General features: G+C 37.1%; 1 protein-coding gene across 1 annotated transcript; it reads right to left on the bottom strand.

Moving 5' to 3' along the window:
• Positions 1-17,382: 17,382 nt before the first annotated feature.
• On the bottom strand, positions 17,383-19,706 carry LOC149234668 (uncharacterized). The gene is made up of 3 exons (XM_089368336.1): positions 19,551-19,706; positions 18,226-19,352; positions 17,383-18,052 (listed from the first exon to the last, which is right to left on the bottom strand). Exons 1-3 carry the CDS (start codon positions 19,704-19,706, stop codon positions 17,383-17,385), a joined length of 1,953 nt encoding a protein of 650 aa, XP_089224462.1.
• Between the last annotated feature and the right edge of the window lie 3,404 nt (positions 19,707-23,110).

Below are 23,110 nucleotides of genomic sequence, written 5' to 3'. Positions count from 1 at the left end.
ACTCCTAGTAGGATTTGCACAAATTTCCCCAGCAAGGCTACTCAGCCCAGAATTTGTGCAAATCTGGGCAATAGTTAGATGCTCTGCCCAAAAATTGTGCAAATATCCTAGGCAGCTAGCCCAACTCCCAGCGAGAAATGCAGATTTTTCTCCAACAGTCGAGCAATCTCTTGCATGTGTAGCTGAGTTGACTGGTTCCCTCCGGGACTGAGAAAAATAGACTTGCATGCATGGGCTGCTTCTCCCAAGGCAGCATGCAAAGGCATCCCTTGTTTCAGGGATATATGTTTAGCAGTTGGAGGTTACATGCAAGAAGCAATTTTGAAACCTCCCACCAAGTGTCGCTTCCACTAGATTCGTGGCATGTGCATCACAACCTCAATGTTATCAAAACTCATCAACCAGACACTGCAGAGCTCATTCCTCACATCAACCTGGCAGCTCTGACATCCCACCTCACATCCAGGAGTAGTCGACACATTCAGCTCCGCTGTTTTTGGGTAAGCCCGCTTCCCATGCCTTGTGATGCATTTCTGTCACTTTTTGTGTTTTTGCTTGTGGGAATATTGTTTACTTGATTTCTTTGAACGCTTGCTGTCGTTTACATATATACTAGCTTGTCCTAGCTTTGTTTCAGTTTTCGTTGCTATCTCAGTACTATCACATGCATGACACTGTTTTGCACAGACATTCGCCCAATCGGTGAACTGCCTCACCCACATGCATGTTGATCTGTTTTTTGAATCTTTCATTCATGTTTTGCATGCACTTTCAATCACTTTTACTATCACTTAGTGTCGTCATGCATTTACTGTCTTAGTTGCTTTCAGTTGCCCGTTGGCGAGTCAGGCCAACCTTAGCCCGAACTCTGCCTTCACCAAGGCTACATTGCACAATCTGGGGAAGGAAGGCTCACCTTCCTCTCCAGATTTGTGCATTCCCGCCTAGAACTTTCCTCCAGGACTGTTTTGCACATTTCTGGAGGACAGTCACTACTTGGCTCAAGAAATTGCGCAAATTAGTCCCTAGGCCAGCAGTCCTTCCTAGATGGAATTGTGCATTGCACAATCATAGCAGTCAGCACCCAGGCTGGACTGTGCATCACGCAATTCTAACAGTGATCCAGTCTCCCAATAGCCCAGACTGTTCCTAGTGCAGTCTTGGCAATCAGTCTCCCGACCTCCCAGCCAAAATTGCGCAACCTTCATGATCATGCACCCAGGTATGTTGCAAGTCAGTTCTCATGTTCATTTTTGTTTTCGACTGACAGATTGCTTGCCATGAGTGTTGCCATGTCTCCAAGTATCACAGGTGTTCATCTTCCTCTCAACAGTGCAGGTACAATTCTTTCGAGGAGAGCAGAGACGAAGACACCATTCAGAGCACACTTGGGGATGCAGTCGATCAAGTGTCCACAGACTTGCCTACCCACGAAGACATCAAGTTGTTTGTAGACAAGGACATCAAGAGATGACAACAACAGCATCACGGCGAGTAGCATCATGAATAGCAGATGAAGACAGCACACCAAATGCAACAAATGCAAGAGGAAGGTTGTTGACAACGCGAAGGCGGAACAAGGTTGCAAGCTCAAGCAGATCCACTGATAATGAAAGCAACTTTGGAGACTAAGGCTATGAGGTGACGACTTGACATGAAGGTTGTGCGGAGACAAAGAATGGAACGAAAAAGTAGTTGCATGTGCGGAAGTAGCAACTCAAAGAAGAACATGAAGCTGCACAGACAGACCAATGAGTTGTAGCAGGGTCAGGAATAGCAGTGGGCGCAACGTGCACTCACAGATGAAACTACGCCCGTATAAGTTAAAGATTCATCCCAACAGCTAACACGAAGCAGACATGGTGAGCAATGTTGTTGATCGTATGCAAGGGATTCATTAGCATGCATGTCATTATGCACATGCATGCAACCCAACCCATTCAGAACACTCACCAAGGCGAATACAAGAAGCAAGTCCAACTGGAGCTAAACAGGTACTTTGGCAAGTTGATTAGCATGATCACTAGCACACACTTGAAGATCAGTGCGAACACTATGCATCAGTGTGTTGCTGGTTAAGCCGCACCCAACAATACCATGCGCATGTTAGCAGACGAGTTGGATGAAGGAGTCAAACCAATGCATTGGTTGCAACGAAAGCAAGAGTTCACTTCAACAAGATGTCACCATGAGGTACATGCACACCATCACGAATGACCAAGCTTGGCATAAGCTCACCAACTTCACCATCACAAGCATATCAAAGAGTTGGTCTCACCACAGCAGATTGAGTGTCAGTGATGTCTTGCAAGGCTTGCTCAAGCCATGTTGTCTCACATGAGTACATGTGCATTGTAATGTTGAGTCATGTCAAGTGTAAGTCAACTGTCAACAATTGAATGTAACAGCCATAGAGTAGGTGAAGAGTCATGAGGGTAGTTGAACTGTCACAAAGGGGAATGTCAAGGGTCACCCCACCCTTTGCTATAAATAGTCCCTCATAACTCATTGTATAGGCTTTTGGTCAACCAACCTTTTACTAAGACTATTTTGAAGAAGGCTTGGACAGTGTTGTAACGGGCCTTGGCTTCTCCACTGCACGGAGCTAGCACATCTTTTGGAGGAGCAGGCAGATTTGATTGTAACGTTCCACTATTGGGGCTAGCAGGTTTACATGGATGAATTGTATGATTGTGACTTACACTTCTTTATATAATAAGACTCGACACATTTTCATGCATATGTTGTTATTTTAGTTGGACTACTTAGGTTGCCTTATTGATATATGTTGTTTAACTTACGTACTTGTGTATGAACTGATTCACATGCAATTATATGAATATTTTTGTTAATGTGTTGAATATGTTGTTAATGTTGTCATCGTCCGTGTCGACTGCTCTGCCGGACATCAGACAGACATTTCACATGAAACTTGTTGTAACAACCGTCGCACTCGTCTTGGATTGATCCATGAATGTTGTATGTGTTATCTTACCTTGCATGATGTGACTTCCGCATCTGAGTGTACTGCTCTGTTGGAAGCTGTGCATGTCCTTTTGTGTTGTGTGTTCCTAGCCGAGTTGGGACTGGTCCCTTTCAACCTGGAACTCACCTTCACATCCTTCCCCCTTTGAAGTGTTAGAACCTCTCATACACCATCCTTGACTCATTGCATCAGTCACACCCTTGCTACTAACAGAGTTATCTTACTTGCCTCTGTGTGACATCGCGGTTAAGGCATTACCTTACGACCCACTACTAGGACTCCTAAACCAAACGGTCTGAGGTCTAATTGGGACTTCTTACCGGTTATAATCTAATACATATGGCTCGAAGCCAAAAGTTTTAAAACTCGTGCAAATATGGTTATGTTATCTCGTTAAAACATTGGATCGATGCTCCATATATCTCCTGTGGCATATGGCACATCGTTTAAATTTGAGCATATGGTTAAAACCATAATCAAACCGACCGATGGACAAACGTGGCATATACTACATATCATGGAAACATCAATATTATGGAAAGTAGAATTTGAATTTTTTTGAATAAACTGTAAGGCATGATCAAATGCAGAAACATTCTTCTTACCATTAAATTTTACCTTTGACAAGTGTCTTACTATTTCAGGTGGAGTATTGCCAGATGCACGTCCAAAAATACAAGTCCAAATTGAAAGTTTGGAAGGAGTCATTTTGATTAAATATAACTTTTAAATACAAAAAATCTAAAAGAAAAAAAGTCATCTATCCCTCCTAGCGCAAAAAATGTTGATAGCCCAAAATGACTATTTAACATTATAAGGGAGACCACCCAGTCGGGAACTTAAATCAGCTCCTTTTCCGTTGGGAATGGTGGTTCTAACTTGTTTAATTGGGTTTAGTTACCCTCTCTCTATCTCTATTGGCTTAAAGTATGTCTTTAACTCGCCGACAAAGAAAGAGAAATTAGATTAGCCTTCCTATTATGCACGGGAAAAGGAAGAAAATCATTAAGTTGATTTAAGGCTCAGTCAAACCACAACTATGGTTTTGCCTCTTTTAGAAGAGGATTTATAGAATGCATATTTAAACGAAACATATATTTTCTCTATAATGCAAGTAAAATGAATAATATCCTATGCCTATCTCGATCAGGAATATGTAAATCTAACCCAACTGAGAACAATATATTAACATAATTGGGATTTTAACATGTCTAGATTAATATGCATATGTAGCTAATGAAATAGTTCTATTAAATAATATTATAATTACTAGACATGCTTTTCAGAGATCTACTAACAATGAATGATGAACCAATAACATTAGGAAGTAGTTCACATAATGCCAATAGAAATTAAATCAGAATTAAATGGCAGATTTTTGAGTAAATAGTTACTCAGAAATATGGTTTTAATATATCATAACAAAAGATACAATTAACAACAGATTCATAAGACAAACATATTAGATAACTAACCTGTAAGACATGCATTCATATCAACGGTAATATAAATCCAGACAGCATAATTCTTCCATTAAGAATGAAATTCACATTAAAAATAATAGTATTTCTAATACAAATTTATTTGAACTTGTTCTCCTACTCTGTTCTTTAAATCTGATCTCCTACAATCTCCTCCAAAGCATAAACTTTGCTGCTAAAAGCAAGAGCTGCAATAGTGCAAGCTCTACCTCTCATACATAGTTCAAAATGAAAAGAGACAAATCCCAATAATTCCCAGATCTGAGATTGATCCTCTCTACCTATAGCACAAAACCCCTATTACAATAGTTCTTTAAGAATTCTAGAATTGTAGAAGAGAGAAGCCCATTATACAAAGTCTAAAAGCCATATTTATAATTACAAATGAAAATCAAAATGAGAAAATTGTTTTGGAGAATGGATTTTCTTCCACAAATTTGATTAGCCACCATTATTTTTCCTCTCTTGCTGAAGCAATAAAATTGATCCAAATATTCTTCTCTTCCTCATCTCCTTCATTGTTCTCCTACTAAAAAGCAATCAAAATTAAGTTAAAATGCAAATTAAAATAATAAATAAATAAAAGGAAATCTCATATTTCCATTAAACCTTGTAAATATCTTATTGGCCAAAGAGAACATCATCGAGTGGATCTGCAATCGATAGAGGCTTCAAGCAAATGAAAAATGCAAAAATTAAACTCAGAAAATTAATTTTAGTTACAAATTTGGAGTTTAATTTTCTTCTAACTTTTAGACTCATTTAATGACCGAATATGGTCATGAAACTACTTAAAAAATATTCTCCATGATTTTATCTATCTAATGAGTCATCCTACGCCTCATTTGGCCAAGTAAAACTCAACTTATGAGCTCCCAAAATTGAAGAATCAAAACTGCGAGAATTCTGAAAAAAATGTTGTGTGGGTTAAAATTCTATTCTTAGACTAAATCAACTAATCCTAATTAAAAATTACTTAATTACAATTTTTATTAAATATTTACAAACTAATTTAAAATTATTATAATCACAATTAATTAATTGATTAATTAAATCAATTAAAATAATTACAAGTTCATTTATAACTTATTAAATTATATACCTAAATTAATTGTATCTGAATTAATTAAAAATTTAATTTACAAATTAATTGTTCACAAACACTAATTAAAAAATTAATCTATCTATAAACCATTAAATAATAAATTAAAATATATTTAAATATTATCAAAACTTATTAAAATTTCCATAGTTTAACTAGACGGAGGAATTTCCCAGAAAGTTATGGAAATTCCGGTCATATTTAGAGAAAATCCGGAAAGGATTTTTGTAAATCCAAGTTATAGTTGTTAAACTTCAAAATTTTAGCTATCCTAGACGTTTTTGATGGTGCTGAATCCATTTCCACCATCAAAAACACGATTCAAACACTGCCTCTACAAGATTTTTTGAATTTTTTTGCCTAGATTTCGGTCACTTTTGGCCATCCGGGCAATTCCTCAGCGTTGGTAGACAACTCCATTAAAATTACGATACACGTATCTATTTTACAAGTTATTAATCACTTCACATTGACATTGAGTTGAATGAATAACCATCGAATAATACAAATAGTCGTGTTAGAATAGAGGAGTAATATATTAAAATGTGAGTTAAACCATTAATGCATAGGAGTATCGGATATCATAACTAATTTATATCGTAAGTCCTCCATACAAATTCTTCGATATTCAAAGGCCCCCGAGGTATCGATATGTTATATCGAGATTTTTTTTTATATCGGATTTTTTATTTGGAATTTTATTTATCGAAAGTTTTTTATTGGGATTTTTATATCAGGGCCTTATGTCATCAGAGGTTTGAAGAATGTTTTATTGGAAGCTTCATAAAAGAGTTCTAAAGTGTGAAGGAATAAGGGAGGAGGTGAGGTGAAGTGGGGCCTACGTGGAATGAGACTAATCCATTATAAACTACAACTACGGTAATTTAAAAATCCGACAAAAAGAACCACAACCACTTTGTAATTTTGATATTTCAGGTCTCATAATTTCTTTTTAGAATTGGGAATTTGAATAAATTACCAAGATCCTGAAAAAACATAATTTTAAGTGTTCTACAATTTGGTTGCAGCAATTTTGTAGGACCATTAGTGAAAAATGAATTAATTAGTAAAAAATCAACTATGAATTAATATTTACAATCAATTGCTAATTTATTTACAAAAATTAAAATAATATACATTTTGTACATTTTTTAACATTAGCTATAGAAAAAACATCAAACTTTGGGGAAGCGTCATTCGCAAATTGTGTAACCAACTGAGATGAAACAAGTACGGATGGAACGCTAGCGAACAGTCGGTCAACGAAGCAATAAAAATAGAAATCCTACGAAAATGAAAAATGAGCAAAATTATAGGACACTTAACCAAAATAAAATATTGAAAAGGTTATTTAACCAAAAATGTATGGAAAGGGTCCCCATTATTTGAAATAAATAAGTCAAAAATGGGGGGTTGAGTTTTCACCTCAATAGGAGTATAATAGAAAATGTGTCTACAATTTCTCTCCAGCCGCCTATTCTTATTGTTCTAACATTATCAGTGAGTCAATGAACTGAGGTCATTGACGATCCAAAACACATGCCACACTCTTCAAAAAGTGCAATGATTAAGAGAGTAGGAAAGCATAAATTTATGGATAAAGAGGCATGTGTTTTTTAAGCACTTGTTACTTATTATTTAATATTGTTGGGAAGTGTTATGAAATAATCTTTGAGTACACTCATCTGACATTTGATATTCTCATTAGAGCAGTATTGTGCATCCACATAATCATGATACATTTAATAATGCACTCAGTCCTGAAACTGAAACTATTATCCATATATTGACCATTTTAATATTTTAATGTTAATATGATAATTAATCTCACAATGCATAGTTTTCCCTATAATTTTGTGATTTTCAATCTTAGTGTTTGCTTCATCATGTACCTTTGCAAATAATTCATTCTATACTTGTGGGCTCTATATTATATTGTTTTTTTTTTTTGCAGAGTGCTACAAGTCACTACACTAGGTCACTGAATCCAGAAACTAGGAAAACAACAATGATGTTAAACTTATTTATAGGTAAACCAAGAAATCATAAATTACATTTTTACTCTTGTGCTTTTTTAACTGTTTTTCTTTACATTCATTCTAAGGATTTTTTTCACAAGATTAATTATGATATACTAATTTTTGTACTAGGCCACTACATGGTCTCTATATGTGCTTCGGCTCAATATTGATATCCAATGAATTCTAATTATTGTTATTGTAATGTAACAATGAAAAAAAGAAGACATGCTTTCATATACAAAGGAAAAATTTATCTTTGTCACATATTAAGCAATATATACATGGTTAATATATACATGGTTATGTTTGACCTGTGCTTATATTGTCTCAGTTGCCAACCTTGCACGAAATTTCATGGTTCTCGAATATTAGAACCACCATGTGTCATGGATACTCTTATATTGTCTTTGTTGTTCGCATAACAAAAGTTACATGGTTACATTATTTTTCATATCTCTCTTTGTATTTTCTCATGTAATTTAATTAAAGGTATAGAAATATTATTTCGTGAGTGAGCTATGGATAAAAAAAAACATTGATTAACATTAAGTCAATCTAAGGATCCTTGGGCATATAGAGAATCTCTATGTAACCCTAATCATAGTGTTTATTAATAGATTTTTATTAATAAAGGACACAGTCTATATCTTCCAATCATTGAACAATATTCCATTCTCCTACTCCTCTTTCAGGATTCAGAGTCAAATAAAGACAAATGTTATCACTGCTATTTCCTTTCATGTACTTGGTCAGTGTTCAAAGTTTTCCTCTTGCTGATTTTACAGTGATGCATTGTGGAGGATAGTCGGAAATGTGTGCCACTGGAGAGGAAAGCAGTGAAAAACATGATAGTTATGATATATGTGATGATCTTAGGTATACTCTCCTTTGTTTAGAGATTCAAAATCCATAAGGTTTGTTACTCATTTGTCCCTACTATTTTGATATGGTTCTTATTCATCACTTTCACTGCAATATCGCTACACGTGATACAAGTGGCTTCAAAGCATTTTTGTTGCAAAAATATCTTTGATTGCTTTGGCAGAAAAAAATCTAAAAAATTGTGTATTTTAGTTGGAGGAAAAGTTCTATGTATAGCAAGTCTATAATATCCTTTTAGTTGCCTAAACAATTTACTTTGTGGTTATCAAACACAGTCTACATATATTAGTTTTAACTATGACACATGTAAACAATTTTTCAGAAATCACTGAATCTAGCCTCGATCTGGTGGTTTCAAGTAACTAGAATCCAAAAATTTATTTAGACATTTACTAATTGAGTCTTTATTGCTAATATTAAGTAAATATCACATAAGAACTAAAGGTATAATTGCATATGTCAGTCATTTTTCATTATGAATTGTAGTTAAAATATGAGCATAAATTAGTTGTACACGAGGAATAAAAATTGTGTTACTACTACCATTCTTTGTGATTCAAAATAAAAAATAAATAAATAAAAAAAAATAAAAAATAAAAAATTAATACTCATTCCATGATCTATGTTTTGTAATTTTTTTATACGTAAGATATAATTTAAAAATCCATGCAATAATTTGCATTCCTGTTATCAGGTTTAGAAGGAGTCTTTTTTCTTTTGTGCATCACAAAATTAAAAACAAAAAACAAAAATGTGTTAAACAAATTAAACTTTATAATAAGCGACCTTCCTACCATGCAACTAGAAAGTCGAGATTACTAGGAATTTTATTATCAATAATTTGAGCGATCTCGGGACCCCAGCATTGCGTGACCTTCGAACTAATTGGCCTGATGAAATCTCTTGGCTATCGTATAGTTGGGGTCGTGATACAATAAGTGAATAAAAAAAAATGAAAACTACCAACTGCCTGACCTCTCGACTATATGATCATTACAATAAAAAGAATAGCTAACTATGGTATAGTCATAATCGAGATATAACAAATTAATCATAAAATAAAAAAAATATCAACTAGTCGACTGCCCAACCTCTAATCCGTTTGATCATGCAAATAAAATACTAGTTTTTTGTTGATTTGTGTGCAGTGCGCTCTTTAATAAATATTTTCAAAATTTCATGTTTCACTTTCAAAATATTATTTGTTAGATCAATAATAATTTTTTATTTTATTTTTTTCGATTCCCGAAAAGGAAAACAGTTGGCATGTTTACAGGGAATTAATGCACACATTCATTTGCAATTTTCGCATTTTTCTAAACGTGATTTTAAGATTTTAGGCTGTTGTGCTTGCATGCTCTTTTCTGGAATATTGTTCGAAGAAAATTTGAAGTATAGTGAGTACCAATTTCAAAAGCATCTTTATAAGCATAATTTTATTTTTTTTAGATGTTCCTGAGTGCAATTTCAAATTTTAAATTAGCATAAATTATGTGTTATATTCACATTTACAAGGTATAAAATAGCAAAAAAGGAAACTCTCTAGTGTCAAATTTATGACTTTAAAATCTTTTTCCTACATGTTGTTTTACTCTTGTTCAAAGAACAACTGAATTCAGGCAACACGGTACCAATTTCAACAAATTCTGTGTAAGAATAATGTCATTATTTTGAAAATTCTTGAATTCAATTCCAAATTTTGAGTTGTCAAAACTTATATATGATTTCTTAATGTTTACAGATCTTAAAATGCCAAAAAAACACAAAATCTCCAATTACAAACTTAAGATTTTAGGATGTTCTAGTTGCATGCTTGTTTCTTAAGTCTTGTTATAAGAACCGTTGAATTAAGGAAGCACAGCAACAATATCAAAAAAAATTGTGTAAGCATAACAATATTTAGTTTAGAAATTATTGAATTCAATTTCAAATTTTAAATAAGAAAAAGTTATCTATCATTTGTTACTGTGTGCATGTAATACAATGGGAAAAAAGAGAAAATATGCAGTGGCAAAATAACAAATGGGGCAGGTTAAGAAATAGAAGGAACATGGATGTTGGACCAGTAGAAGAAGTCAACCTCAACGCATTACTCATGTCAGATCCAACCTAAAAGACACAAAAAAAGGTATGATGACCTAGCAGGAGAAATTTAAATACTTTGAGCAAAGGGAATGGTTAAAAATCCAAAGAGCTATTGAAACAAAGAACAAATTGTTTGAGAGAATCAAAGTAATAGAGTTACATAAAGTATCAACTAGGGCCAGAATTTTTCCCTATTATGACATGATTTCATGGATTCTCTCTCATGCTGATATTAAAGCCCGAACAATATCTGACCATCAAGAACTAGTGATAACCTCCTAGAAATATGAAGTGTTATCAGCCATATATAAGCGTAGTGCTCCACAAATCTCACTTTGTTGTGAATTTTATCATAAATTTAAAAGTATTGTCATGAAGGAATCTCACGAGAATTATATATAGTAATTGAAGAATGATTGATAGAAGAAGAAGAATGTTTCAAGCTCAAAGGAAAAAAGGACTATCCAATAGCTATTTTTAAGAAGTCTATTAGATTTATTATTAAAATGCTAAGAATATCATATGGGGAACAATATCCTAAGCATTTTAAAACTAAATGGATCCCAATAATCCATAGCATTTTGAATGAGGGGAAACGTCTAAACTGAGCTGATTTGTTGTCACAGAATATCACTGATTTAGTGACGTTGTCAGTGTCATCTCCCCTTAGGTACAATTATATTTTTGTATGTATGCCTATTTGTTAGATGTTGTTATTGCCTCGGTCCCATTTCCCCTCATTAAATGGAATTACCCATATGATCAACAACTACCAATTCAAAATTATGCTCCTATTTTATGGGAGTCTAATTTTAACTACCATCTTTATGATATTTGCCACTATGTTTCGATTCATTTGCATCAAGTCCTATGTGGAGCAATATCTCCTAGAATAAGTGATAATTTGAAGGAAGGCCTAGAATCAATAGGTCTTTGGTTTGTTGAAGAATTATTTTCCTACATCAGAGTTTTTGGCAACAAAGTTGGTCCCCATCTTCTACCTCGATATATTCCAGAAATACTTTCTTTTAGAGAAGTGGTTAATCAAGATGTTTTGTATGGGCAAGCTAAGAAGTTGAGTAAGTTGCAAAAGAAGCTTTAGCCCAATTTCCCAATAAAGTTTGGTGACATTAATATCTGAGACAAAGGGCACATAATCAAAGAAGCCAAAGACCTTGAGGAAATATGGTTATTTACTTTGTCCTGTTATGACTATGATCATGAAGCTTGCATTACCAATCATTATATAGAAGTCAGTTATATTAAAAAATTTATTCATCATGAACCACCTTTTGGTGTGATTTTTACATGCATTGATGATTTTTAGCAAGTTGTCCAAAGAGGCAGAATCCTACATAATGAATCAAGACGACAATTACAATGATTTAGAAAGGAATTGTCTGCAAATTTTCTAAATTAAAAGGCTCTACAGCTCAACATTTCATTCGAAGAGTTAAAGTCTATTGAAATTTTGCAATTTAATTTCAATGAACTCACTTTAGAGTCTTCTATTGTTTCTCAGAAGGGAAAATGAGTAGAAATTGAAAAATTAGAAGGTTTTGTTGTCATGGGTGAAGAAGTTGAATCCACATCAATATAAAATCTGAAAGAGGAACAAGAAACTAAAGGAAGAGCAAAGACTCCAGAAAAAGAATAAATAGGTGAATAGGAAATTATTGTCATTAATTTTCTTGAGAAAAGAGAGCAAGAGAAACCAGAAAGTGCAGAAATAAAAAATGGAAGTACCTGAGGACAAGGAAAATAGGTATCTACTGAAACTAGTGCCAAGGAAAATGAGAAAAAAATGGAATCATATATTAGAGTGGATAATATATCTATTGTATCTCCTTAGGCATCAATAACACCTATTAGTACTAAGATTCCTTGGGAATCATTTTTGTTTAAACTAGTTTCTAAATTAGAGACAACTATAGATACTATTCCATCTTTGACATATTATTTTTTTTTTCTCAGTAAATACTAATTCTATTAAAGGAGAGTAACAGTAAATTTACAAGGAGGACGAAGCCTCGAAAGAGAAGAGCTGCATGCTTTCAGCCTTACAGAACTGTCCCATGGTTGGGAAGATCAGTTACGGAGTTCATAAAACCAGATATAGGAACATGAAGACTAGGAAAAGACCCAAAAAGAGAATCAATCCCAGTGAAGTTAACTTGACCAGCAACGAAGGTTGGGGAGTCTGTCCAAAATAGCATAAGAACCTCAAACTGCCAAACCGCATGGAACATAGACAAAACCAGAGAGACAAACCGCCTGACCGCCTCAACAAAACCAGAGAATCAAGGAACTGGAAAATATGAGTCAAAAAGAAATCAGTGGAGATGTCCACGGGAGCCAGGTGTTGTCACATGACCACATCCTGGTCCAGTGGCTCCTCCACCACCGGACACTCGTTGCCATACCAGAAGTCTTCGTCCTTAGCTGCATCACCATCCCCGCTACCACCTGGAGGAATCGAAGCCGGAAGAGTGCTGCCTGAGTTTCCTTCAACAGCGATCGATGCCGAAGCCCCGTGGGGGCTGCCACCTGGAGACAAAGCGACCCCCTTAGCCTTGTCTGTTGCCTGCAATTCACTCTGCGTATTGGCCTGACCATCCTCTTCCTGCTGCCGCTCAATACCATGGTTGCCCGCTATTCTGAAGCCTCCCTGAGAAGATTCCGCCACAGTGTGAGCTGAAGCAAGAGGCAGAGACTCCTCCTCCGAGAAGATAATGGAAATATTTGCAGAGATGATAGGCCTGATTAAGCTACTTTGGAACCTAAAATGATAATTCTGAAAGGCGTGATATGGATATGGTCTGCGGGAGGGGCTAGACGGAGGCGTCATAGCTTGAAAGGTAGGGGAATTGGACTTATTAGCAGCTTGAGCGGGCTGAGAACGCCTGCGACTACCACAACTTCTGCCATTACGGCTCCTCATTCTATGCCTGACCATCGCTCGATTGCAAGAGAAGAGGTTAGCTGACCAAATGGTAGTATTGGGACGATATAGCCTGCAGGGGAGAGAGCAAACTATAATCCCATAACAGAGAAAACCAGGGGAGAAATAGCACTGGATTTCAATTGCCAGAACCAGAGAACAAAATGTGAGGAGAAAGGCTAAAGACTCCATAATTAATATCGCCTGAACCTTGAATCTACTGATGTGAGCCATTAATTCATCCTTCAAGCGGACTTGAGTTCGCGTAGGGTGAGCCTGCTTGTGCCTGACACCATCCTGGATATGGGTGCTCATCTGCATTTGACAGGACAAAATGTCGGCTTCCATTAATAATATCATTAACTTTGAATTGATTCACCCGCATCCGGGTGCTCTTCTCCTTCCTGCTTCATTTCCTTCTTCACAGTATTTTGAAAGTCCAGAAATTGGGTTCCAGTGGCTAGTCCGGAGATAGAACCTGTGTGAAGAATCACCCCACATTCCACTCCAATGTTAGCTAGAAGGTCCACCACTTTGTTTCCTTCCCATCTGATATGTTTAAGAGTGATTGCCCTGTGATTGGTGAGCCAGATTTCGATGAGCTCCAACCTCTTCGCCATTATCCAACTACTGCTAACTTTGCTTGAGGGAGTGCCTTGCAAGATTTTGGTGACCATATTTATGATGATCTGAGAGTCGCCTTCGATGACCAGTGGAAAGAATCCCTGAATTTGAGCTAGAATGAGCCCTTGCCATAGGCCTTCCAATTCCGCCGAGTTATTGGTGTCCCATCCTTTTGATCCTAAGAAGGTTAGCAGAGGAGTTCCCTTCCAGTCTCTGAAAATCCCTACAAAGCCCGAATTTCCGGGATTTCCTTTCGAGGCGCCATCAAAGTTTAGCTGGACCATGTTCTTGGGTGGGAGAATCCACTTTTCAAGTGAACGACCTATCTGAGGATTGGTTCCTTTGGCCATATGAGCTTGGTTCCATTGAAGGTTCCAATTAGCCCAGATGTTTTGTTCTTGGGGAAGAGAAGGAAGATCCTCCTGATGCCAGGTATGAAGAGATATGGATTCTTTGATATTTTGACAGATGATTCTCCAGAGGTTCTCCATAGGGGTAGATTGATCCTTGAATATTCTTCCATTTCTCTCCTTCCAAATAGTCCACATGAGGAAGCCCGGAATGAGCTTCCAAAGGAAATTTAAGATCTTGCTTTGAAAAGGTTTCAGATCCCAGCTATGTACCATGGCTATGACATCTTCATGTATTCTTCCTTCCTTTTGACAGTGAAAGCTGACATTTTCCCAGAGTTTACGCACTGTAGTGCAAGATTGCATAAGATGCTTTATTAATTCCTCCTCTTGTCTGCAATTTGGGCATATTGAGGGCCCGTGATAGTTCCTTTTCCGGAGATTATCCCAGGTGAGAATCCTGTTGTGACATAAGAGCCAAAGAAAGGTTGAGACTTTCAGCCAGTTGGTAGGGTCCCAAACTTTACTCCAGAGATTGTCTTCGACCATATGCTCCTTGATAATGATATTATAAGCTTCCTTTGTAGAGAAGGTGTCTTTTTCTCCATATCCCCGTCTATTTTTCCTCCGAACACTAAATTTTTCTCCTCATTAACTCTGTGTCAAGACTTTTTTGAGCTTGTTCTGTTCCATTTCTTAAGATCTGATCAGCGTTTAACCATTGCCTTTAGTCTTGAGTGGGAGATGGTTTCCAGAAATTTTTTACCTTGTTGTGGTCCTATAGGTCCTATTCTGCTATTTGTGAAGGATGAAGAAGGTCCTGTAATTTTGGCAACTGCTTCCAAGAATCTTCCCAAAACCTTGCAGCATAGCCATCCTTAACTTCCCAGAAACTGTGCTGTTGAATTAAGTTCCGATGCTACTTGGCCGAGTTCCAAATTAAAGATCCCATGCTGACATTTGATATTCTTATTAATTCTTCTATGGGGCGATTGTTTGCATATTTTGTTGTCCATAGAGAGGCCCAGGGGGTGGATGGCATAGTAAGCCATTTCCACCAAATACGAGCCCCCATGACCTCATTACTGTGAGAGGGGTCCCTCAAACCAGTGCCTCCGGCGCTCTTAGGAAGGCAAACTGTGTCCCATTTAACCAGAGCCCGTTTACGAATTTGACCTGACCTACCCCATAAGAAGGATCTTTGAAGATGCTTGATTTCTTTTAGAACCCATTTGGGAGCCGCCAGGATAGAGAACAGGTAGAGCGGCATGGAATGAAGAACGGCTTTGATGAGAACTAGTTGACTCACCATATTAAGGGTTCGGTGGGTCCATAGGGAAAGGCGATTCTCCAGCTTTTCTAAGAGGATTTTCCAGGATGAATGTTTCAGGGCTGAGGCTATTAGAGGAGCTCCAAGATATTTGGATGGGAGAGAAGCAATAGAAAATCCTAGAATGTGGGCTATAGCAGATTGAGTACTCATAGGCGTATTGAAAAAGAAAACTTGGGATTTTGAATTATTGATAGTGGCTCCAGAGGCATCCGAGAAGTCCAAAAGTAAAGACTTTAGTTGACGAGCTCCCTAAACCGAGGGATGACCAAAAGCATGTTGTCGTCAACAAATTGCTGGTGAGTAAAGGCTGATGAGTTATGAAAAGGTAGACCTCTAAGAAGCTGAGAGTGCTGAGCTTTTTTAATTCTTCGGCCCAATCCTTCCGCCATTATAACGAACAGGAAGGGAGAAAGAGGGTCTCCCTGTCTAATTCCCTGAGAAGGTTGAAAAGGAGAAGGAGGGATACCATTGATTAGAACAGAAAAAAAGGAGGAGGATAATAAACTCATAACCCATCTAATCCAAGGGGGAGCAAAACCAAAAGCAGTAAGGGTTTTTTTAATGTACAACCAACTTAAGCTATCAAAGGCCTTTGAAAGATCAATTTTAAGGAGCATACCTGGCTTTTTGAGTTGTTGTAAGGAATGGATTATTTCATGAGTGAGGATAATACCGTCCGTAATCTGTCTCCCTTTGACATATCCAGATTGCTTATGTGAGATTATGAGCGGGAGCAACAGTTTGAGTCTGGAGGCTATGATTTTGGATACAATCTTGTAAATAATGTTGCATAGGGCAATAGGCTTGTATTTGTCAAGAGTGTTGGGCTGAGCTTCCTTGGGAATGAGGGCGATGAATGTGGCATTCATTCTAGGAAACATCCATCTCAATGATCTTGATTCCTCGACGACCTGCCAAATTTCCATTTTGATCAAATCCCAGAAGTTGTGAAAAAAGTTCGAGGTGAACCCATCCGGACCAAGTGCTTTCCCAACTTTCAATTGACATACTTCCGCCTCAACCTCCTGCAAATCGATAGGTTTGAGAAGAAGTTGGTTGTGCTCCTCTGTAATTAATTTCGGAATATTCCTTGTGATTTTTTCTATGGAAATCGATATGTTAATATGTGGTTCTTGATGCACCTGCTTGAAATGGGTTACAAATGCGCTTTCGATTTCTTCATGGGTTTCCATTTTATCCCCTTGCTCATTTTGTATGTGAGTTATGTTATTGTTCATTTTGCGTTGGATGGTGGTACTATGAAAAAATTTTGTGCTTTTTTCTCCATCCTTAAGCCATTTTATCCTTGATTTTTGCCTCCATAGCGTTTCTTCTTGTTTTGCCCTTTCTAAGATTTGTGACTCAAGAATTTTTTCCTGTTCTAACAAGTCTTCTAATCAGCCTTCATTTATGATCCTCTGCTGCAGGCATTTCATATCTTGATCGAGAGCATTCTGTGCCTAAAAAATATTGCCAAAAGAAGTATGATTCCAACGTTTGATCTTACCCTTGAGATGCTTGAGCTTCTGTTGAAACTGAAACATCTTGGTTCCTTCTGGAGGGGTGAAATTGTTCCATTATGTATTGATTAAGTTGTTGAAGTCCGGATGGGACATCCAGAAAGCTTCAAATCGAAAAGGTCTTCGGATGGTGTTTCTCGGACGAGTCCATTGAAGTGAGATTGGCCAATGATCCGATCCCGAGATCGATAGGATGGAAGCAGCAAAATCTCCCCCTAAGTGAATAGCATTGTCTGATAATAAGAATCTATCCAGACGAGAAGAAACCTGCTGCAGCCCCGCTCTTTTGTTATTCCAGGTAAAAAGTCCGTTGTTGAAAGGCATGTCAATAAGCCAATTATTCTGAATGAAGTCCTTTAGGTGAATCCCATCCTTGTTCCCACTGTTCCTGCCTCCCCTCTTTTCTTCCAGCCTGGTAATCATGTTGAAATCACCTCCAGCAATCCACAAAGGGTGCGCTCTAGCCGAGTTGATTACCGAGAGGGTATTCAGGATTTCTATCTTGTGCATGGTCTCCTGGGGGAAATACACATTGGTAAGATGCCCATATGTGTTGGTCCCTATGATGTGAAATATTGCTTGGATGAAATTCTTGTTAGCATGAATGTTGTTGAGCATAATAGAATGAGCGTCCCATAAGACTGCTAGACCTCCAGACGCTCCATTTGCATCTATAGCTACATTGTGACCCCCTGGCCATGCTTTTGCTGCAATCCTTTCTAAAGCACTTGAATTACATTTTGTTTCTTGCAAGAATAGAATTTGTGGTTTTTCTTGCATTATCATTTTTTTGAGTAGTCTCCCTTTCCCTGGGCTATTAAGCCCTCTAATATTCCATGATATTAACTTCATTGGGAAGAGTTTTGGAGGGAGTCATAATACTTTGTTAGCTTGGAGTACCTGCCTAACTCCACTAACATTTCTCCTATTCTGATTGTGCATTGAAGATCTGTTTTTCTTCCACGTTTTTTGATGTCTTTGGTGATAACTCTTCCATCCCAACGGCTGCCAGTCTGAATACCTAGAGATTTTTGCCTTTGTGTCCTGGATAATATCTCCTCCAGATCCTCTACTTGTTGATCTGGAATTTTGTCAAAAAATTTTGTTCTACATGCCTGCTCGAGGCTTTGAATGTCTAGCTCCCCTATGTCTATGTTTTTTGGATCCTCCTCCATGAGCTGAGAGTCATTTTTATCTTCATTGATGTCTGTTGTTGTTCTTGAAGCAGATTTTGTATTGTCTACTTCCATTCCTTGAATATACCATTCTGGGGCTTTAAGCTTAGCTGAGAAGGTATCTTTGAGCATCGGAACTTCTGGAATCAACTTGGAATCTGTGTGCGCTATTTGTTTGTCCTTCTTTGCTTCCCTCTCTGAGGGATCTAGATTTTCAGGATTGAGATTAGGTTCACAGGCTAATGCTTCAAAGCTATTGCTTGTTGAAGGCTTGGAAGAGCTAGCTTGAGGCTTCCTAGGATTTGGAGCTGCTTTCTTGTGGTTTCTTCTGCGGTTGGGTACTTTGGTGAAGCCATCAGATTTAAGCTTATCAGAAGCGCCTGGGGGTGAGGGTTTTTGAGTTAAAGGACAATCCCCGAATAAGTGGCCTAGGGCATGACATCTCCTACATCTAAACGGCACATGTTCATAGTTAATCAGTTGAATCCATTCATTATCATCGTGGAATAAACTTACCACATCCGGGAGCGCCTTGTTGAGATTCATGTACACGCGGATTCTTGCATAAGAGGTGTATCTTTTGATCTTTGTTTCCTCTGCTACTTTGATAAATTCTCCCAGAACATTGCCAATTTCTTGTAAAGAGATTTCCTCCCAATACTCCACAAGAAGCGAATAGAGCTGAATCCAAACCGGAGCCCATCTGAGGTCCTCTTTGTCAGGGTTGAAGCGCTCTACCCATCCTCTGAGATACAGACCAGTGGCATTGAAGAAATATGGACGTCCATCCAATACCCTGTTCCTATCCTCCAAGCAGTTAAAAATGGTTGTAAAGAATCCTTTAGGCCTTAGCTGCAAGGTAATGTGTCCTTTTGGGCTCTATTTCACTGCTATCCAACCCCGCAACACCTTCTCAGTCAGCCATATTCCTATGAACTTGCCTATTAGCGCATGATCCCTCATATATTGTATTTGTGCATTGATCCGATGGCTGGGAAATTCTACTTTCGGTCGTTCTGCTGCCACTGGTTTGCATGTGGTCGAGCTTACTCTAGGTTGTTCTTTGTCACCCTTTTTTTCCATCTGCGGGTTCAGATCCGTGCGATCCCCATTCTGAACCTCTGGTTGTTCACTTTCCTTGTTCTTCTTCCTCTCTTCATCGTTCATTGGGGGAGGCGCTTCGTCCTCCCCCCAAGGGGGATTCATAGTTCCTTAAACTGCTTTGAAGGATTTGAAATAGCGCGATGCTGTCGTATCTGGCAGGTCTGCAAAACTCTGGTGAGGTCTGTCGTTACAGAGGATTCAGAAACCCTAGCGAGCTAGTCCGCTGAACCTCCTCCCCGTTTTCAGCTCCAATCACTACCCACCAAAATTTCATCTTTGACATATTATTATTTTAATAGTAAGAAAAAATTAGTTGTCTGAAGAAAAAATAAAAGAAAACATGATACTCTAGAAACTGTATCTGAATTCAACTGGAAAGCCCACAGAGACGTAAAAGAAAAAGATCAAGAATCTTCCCAATTTTTAGGAGATTTTGTCAATTAGAATAAGTATCATTTGAATGAGCTTGTAGCTTCATATGATGACAGTTTACAGAAAATTAAAGTTTTGGAGGAAAATTTAAAGAAAAATGAATTTTCACTGAAGAAAACTGGCAGTGACATTCTACTAATTTAATTTAAGGATTTACTGTAGAAAAAGAAAACATGCAGAATGATTTTTAGAAATAATTGGAATAAGCAAATGCAAAACGTGAATAAGAGATTTAGCAATTAAGAAAATTACAAGAAGATCAAATCCGCATCTGGAAAGAAGAAGCAGAAAATAATTATGTCATTATTGTCATAGCTTTTCAACAGGAAATTGAAAATATAAAGTGAATGATAATAAACAGGTAACACGGAGTTGCAATATTTTCAAAGATCAATCTTTACAAATTTGTCTAATTTTAAGGAAGAATCCAGTAAATTTCTATAAAAAGTTGGATAAAATATCAATGGTTTAGCAAGAAATTAAAAATTTAATTGAAATAATTGATTCATTGGTAGAAGAAAGAAAATCAATTAAAAGGAAGTTTCTCTCTATACTTGACTGGGAAAATGAATTTCAATCTACTGAAATTCCAAGAGTTTCTAAGAAAGACAAAAGGTTGATATTTTCTTCGCTAAGTTCCAAGTAGAGAGAGAGAGAAAAAAGAAATAAGACCATGTATACAAATGTCATATGAACAATTTTTATCAATTTGGGAAAAAGGAGTAGACTTTATACAATAATTTTACCCATCTGGTAGCAAGTCATTAAAGGAAGGAGTTCCGGGAGAATTAAAACTTCCCACAGAAGATATCGTTGCCAAGAACCAAGTAGAAATAAGAAACATTACAGTTTGGACATAACAAAGTTTCCAAAAATTTATGAAACTACGTTTTGAGGAAATTAGACTTATTCCCAAGTTTGAAATCAAATATCAGAGGAAGAAGAAAGAGACACGATGATTAATTTCAAGTTGTCAAATCAACATTAATAAAATTTTTCCAATTTATTTCTCTCCATTATACGATGTATATTCACAATGGGAATATTATGTCGAAGTATATGCACCTGACTTGCTACTTAATATCAGTTATGAAGACTCTGAAGATGAGGAGAAAATTGTTGCTTGCCTGCCATATTTCAATTGAACATAAAACATTTTAGAAATGAGTCTTTAGTTTCAAAAAAATTGTTGAAATTCATGTTCCAAGACCTATTTTATTTAATTGTATTTTTGCATTTATAGACCTTTATGCATTGGTGCAAAGGGTCCAGAATCAGGGAAGAGTGCATACTTGAATTTTTTTAATCAATTTTGAAATGCCATCTTTTTTCAATACCATTTTCAGTGCTCATGTTTAAGGAATTATGGCATTTATGTCAGTGCGTGGTTTTAATTACTTCATAGGTGTTTTTTATTTTATTTTATGAATTGTGTTGTTTTATTCCCAATGAGTGTTTGATAACTCTTTCTAAGATTCCTTATGAAAAAATTGCAATTTACATCTTTTTACAATCAGAAATTAAAAAACTGTAGATTGGCTTATTCCTTGTTTATCATTCCAGTATAGTACTCAAGTATAGGTAAAATTTCCCTCCTCGATGACATAGAAATTGTTATTAATTTACTTTAAATTATGCATTTGTAAATATTCCAGAAAATACTGAAATAAATTGGTTGGATAGTATCAAAATCCAAAAATATTTTTGGGGCTTTTATTTAAATGTTCAGCCAAAGCTTATCTATTCAATCTTGTGAATTAAATTCCAATTAGGGATTTATGTTTCATGATATGATGCATACTGCTATGCTCATTTAAACCCTTTGATTGTTGGTATTTAGCTTTATTAAATCATTTGTTAAATGAGAATTGTAGTTGATATTGGTACATACATAATGTACAAGACTTTGCAGCAAGTGTTTGTGTTGGGTAGCGAAAGCCCCGCGCAACGATTAGAGGGCGCAAAGCTAGACATTTTGGGCAAGGTTAGGGAAAAGACTCCGCTGAAAGTGCGGAGCGCGAATTATAATAGGTCGAGTCAAAGGGTAGTCTGCCCAAAAATAATGTAAAGAAAGATAAATAGAGTCGGCCTGCGCAGGGATCGCGGGCCGGGGAAGGTTATAAATAGAGCACGGCTCTATGAGTGAAAGGTAGTTCTTTGGAGGATGAAATGTAATGGGTTCTTAAAGAAGATAGTCTAAAAGTGTTTGTAAGTCCGAGTCGAGGGTTGGGTAGTAGGTAGAGGCTCTGCAGCTGTGTGCGCAGAGGCCTAGAAAGTCTGCAACTGTGTGCACGGACCCCTACAGCTGAGTGTGCAGGGTAGATCTGGATGTATTGGTGGAGAATAATAATAAAGATAAGTTTTCTTCTGTAAATTGTGTGTTATCACTCATCTGTCTTTGTGGTTTACCTTTCTATATCTGGTTAATCTAAATGTGATAAGTGTATGTGAATCTGGGTTTATTTTGTGCGCAAATCGATTATGTTGGTTAAATGTTTGCTTAAAGGCCCTGTTGAATAGCTCTGAATCATAAGAGTATAACAGCGTAGTAATAAGAACAATATAATCACTCTAGATCGGTGCGAGTATTGAACAGTGCGGAGCTGTAAACCAGTGCGCAAACCTCCATGACCACACCAAGACATCCCTAGGGTGCAGAAACTTGGTTCCAACACCCTCCCCTGCTACCTCGGGTGAGACCTCAATCCGCGCTCCGCAGGCTATTGCCAAAAGGGCCGGTAGCTACGGGATTTGTTTGGCTAAATAACTCTTCCAAACCTAGGTCAGGCCCATAGCAGCCAACAAATGGTTCTATTGTCGGGACCGGGATCTGCCTAAGGGGTGTTTAGGTGTGGGACGCGGGGACCCTATAGAGAAAGAATGTTGAAAATTCAAGAGGATCAAGGACGGTAATAGATCAAGGGTAACGATGGCGAACACAATTCAGTTACCAGTATTTAAGGGAGCCAGAGGTGAAGACCCAGAACAATTTTGGTTTGTACTAACATCAGTATGGAACGCACAGCAAGTCATGGATGATAACATCAAGAAAGCCATCTTAGTCAACGCACTGC

The sequence above is a fragment of the Pinus tabuliformis genome, chromosome 8 (genome assembly GCF_031772625.1).
Source record: "Pinus tabuliformis cultivar Carrire ecotype Pingquan chromosome 8, CPIR1, whole genome shotgun sequence".
Lineage (NCBI taxonomy): Eukaryota > Viridiplantae > Streptophyta > Pinopsida > Pinales > Pinaceae > Pinus > Pinus tabuliformis.
This window is presented reverse-complemented; position numbering and strand designations above follow the sequence as displayed.

What these genes read in the sequence shown, in the direction of transcription:
- LOC149234668 (XM_089368336.1), bottom strand. Translation starts at nt 19,706, where the DNA reads ATGAATCCCCCTTGGGGGGAGGACGAAGCGCCTCCCCCAATGAACGAT. An exon ending in GTGACAAAGAACAACCTAGA is followed by an intron (nt 19,353 to 19,550) that starts GTAAGCTCGACC and finishes ATTACCTTGCAG; the next exon opens with CTAAGGCCTAAAGGATTCTT. An exon ending in ATGTTAGTGGAGTTAGGCAG is followed by an intron (nt 18,053 to 18,225) that starts GTACTCCAAGCT and finishes ATGTAATTCAAG; the next exon opens with TGCTTTAGAAAGGATTGCAG.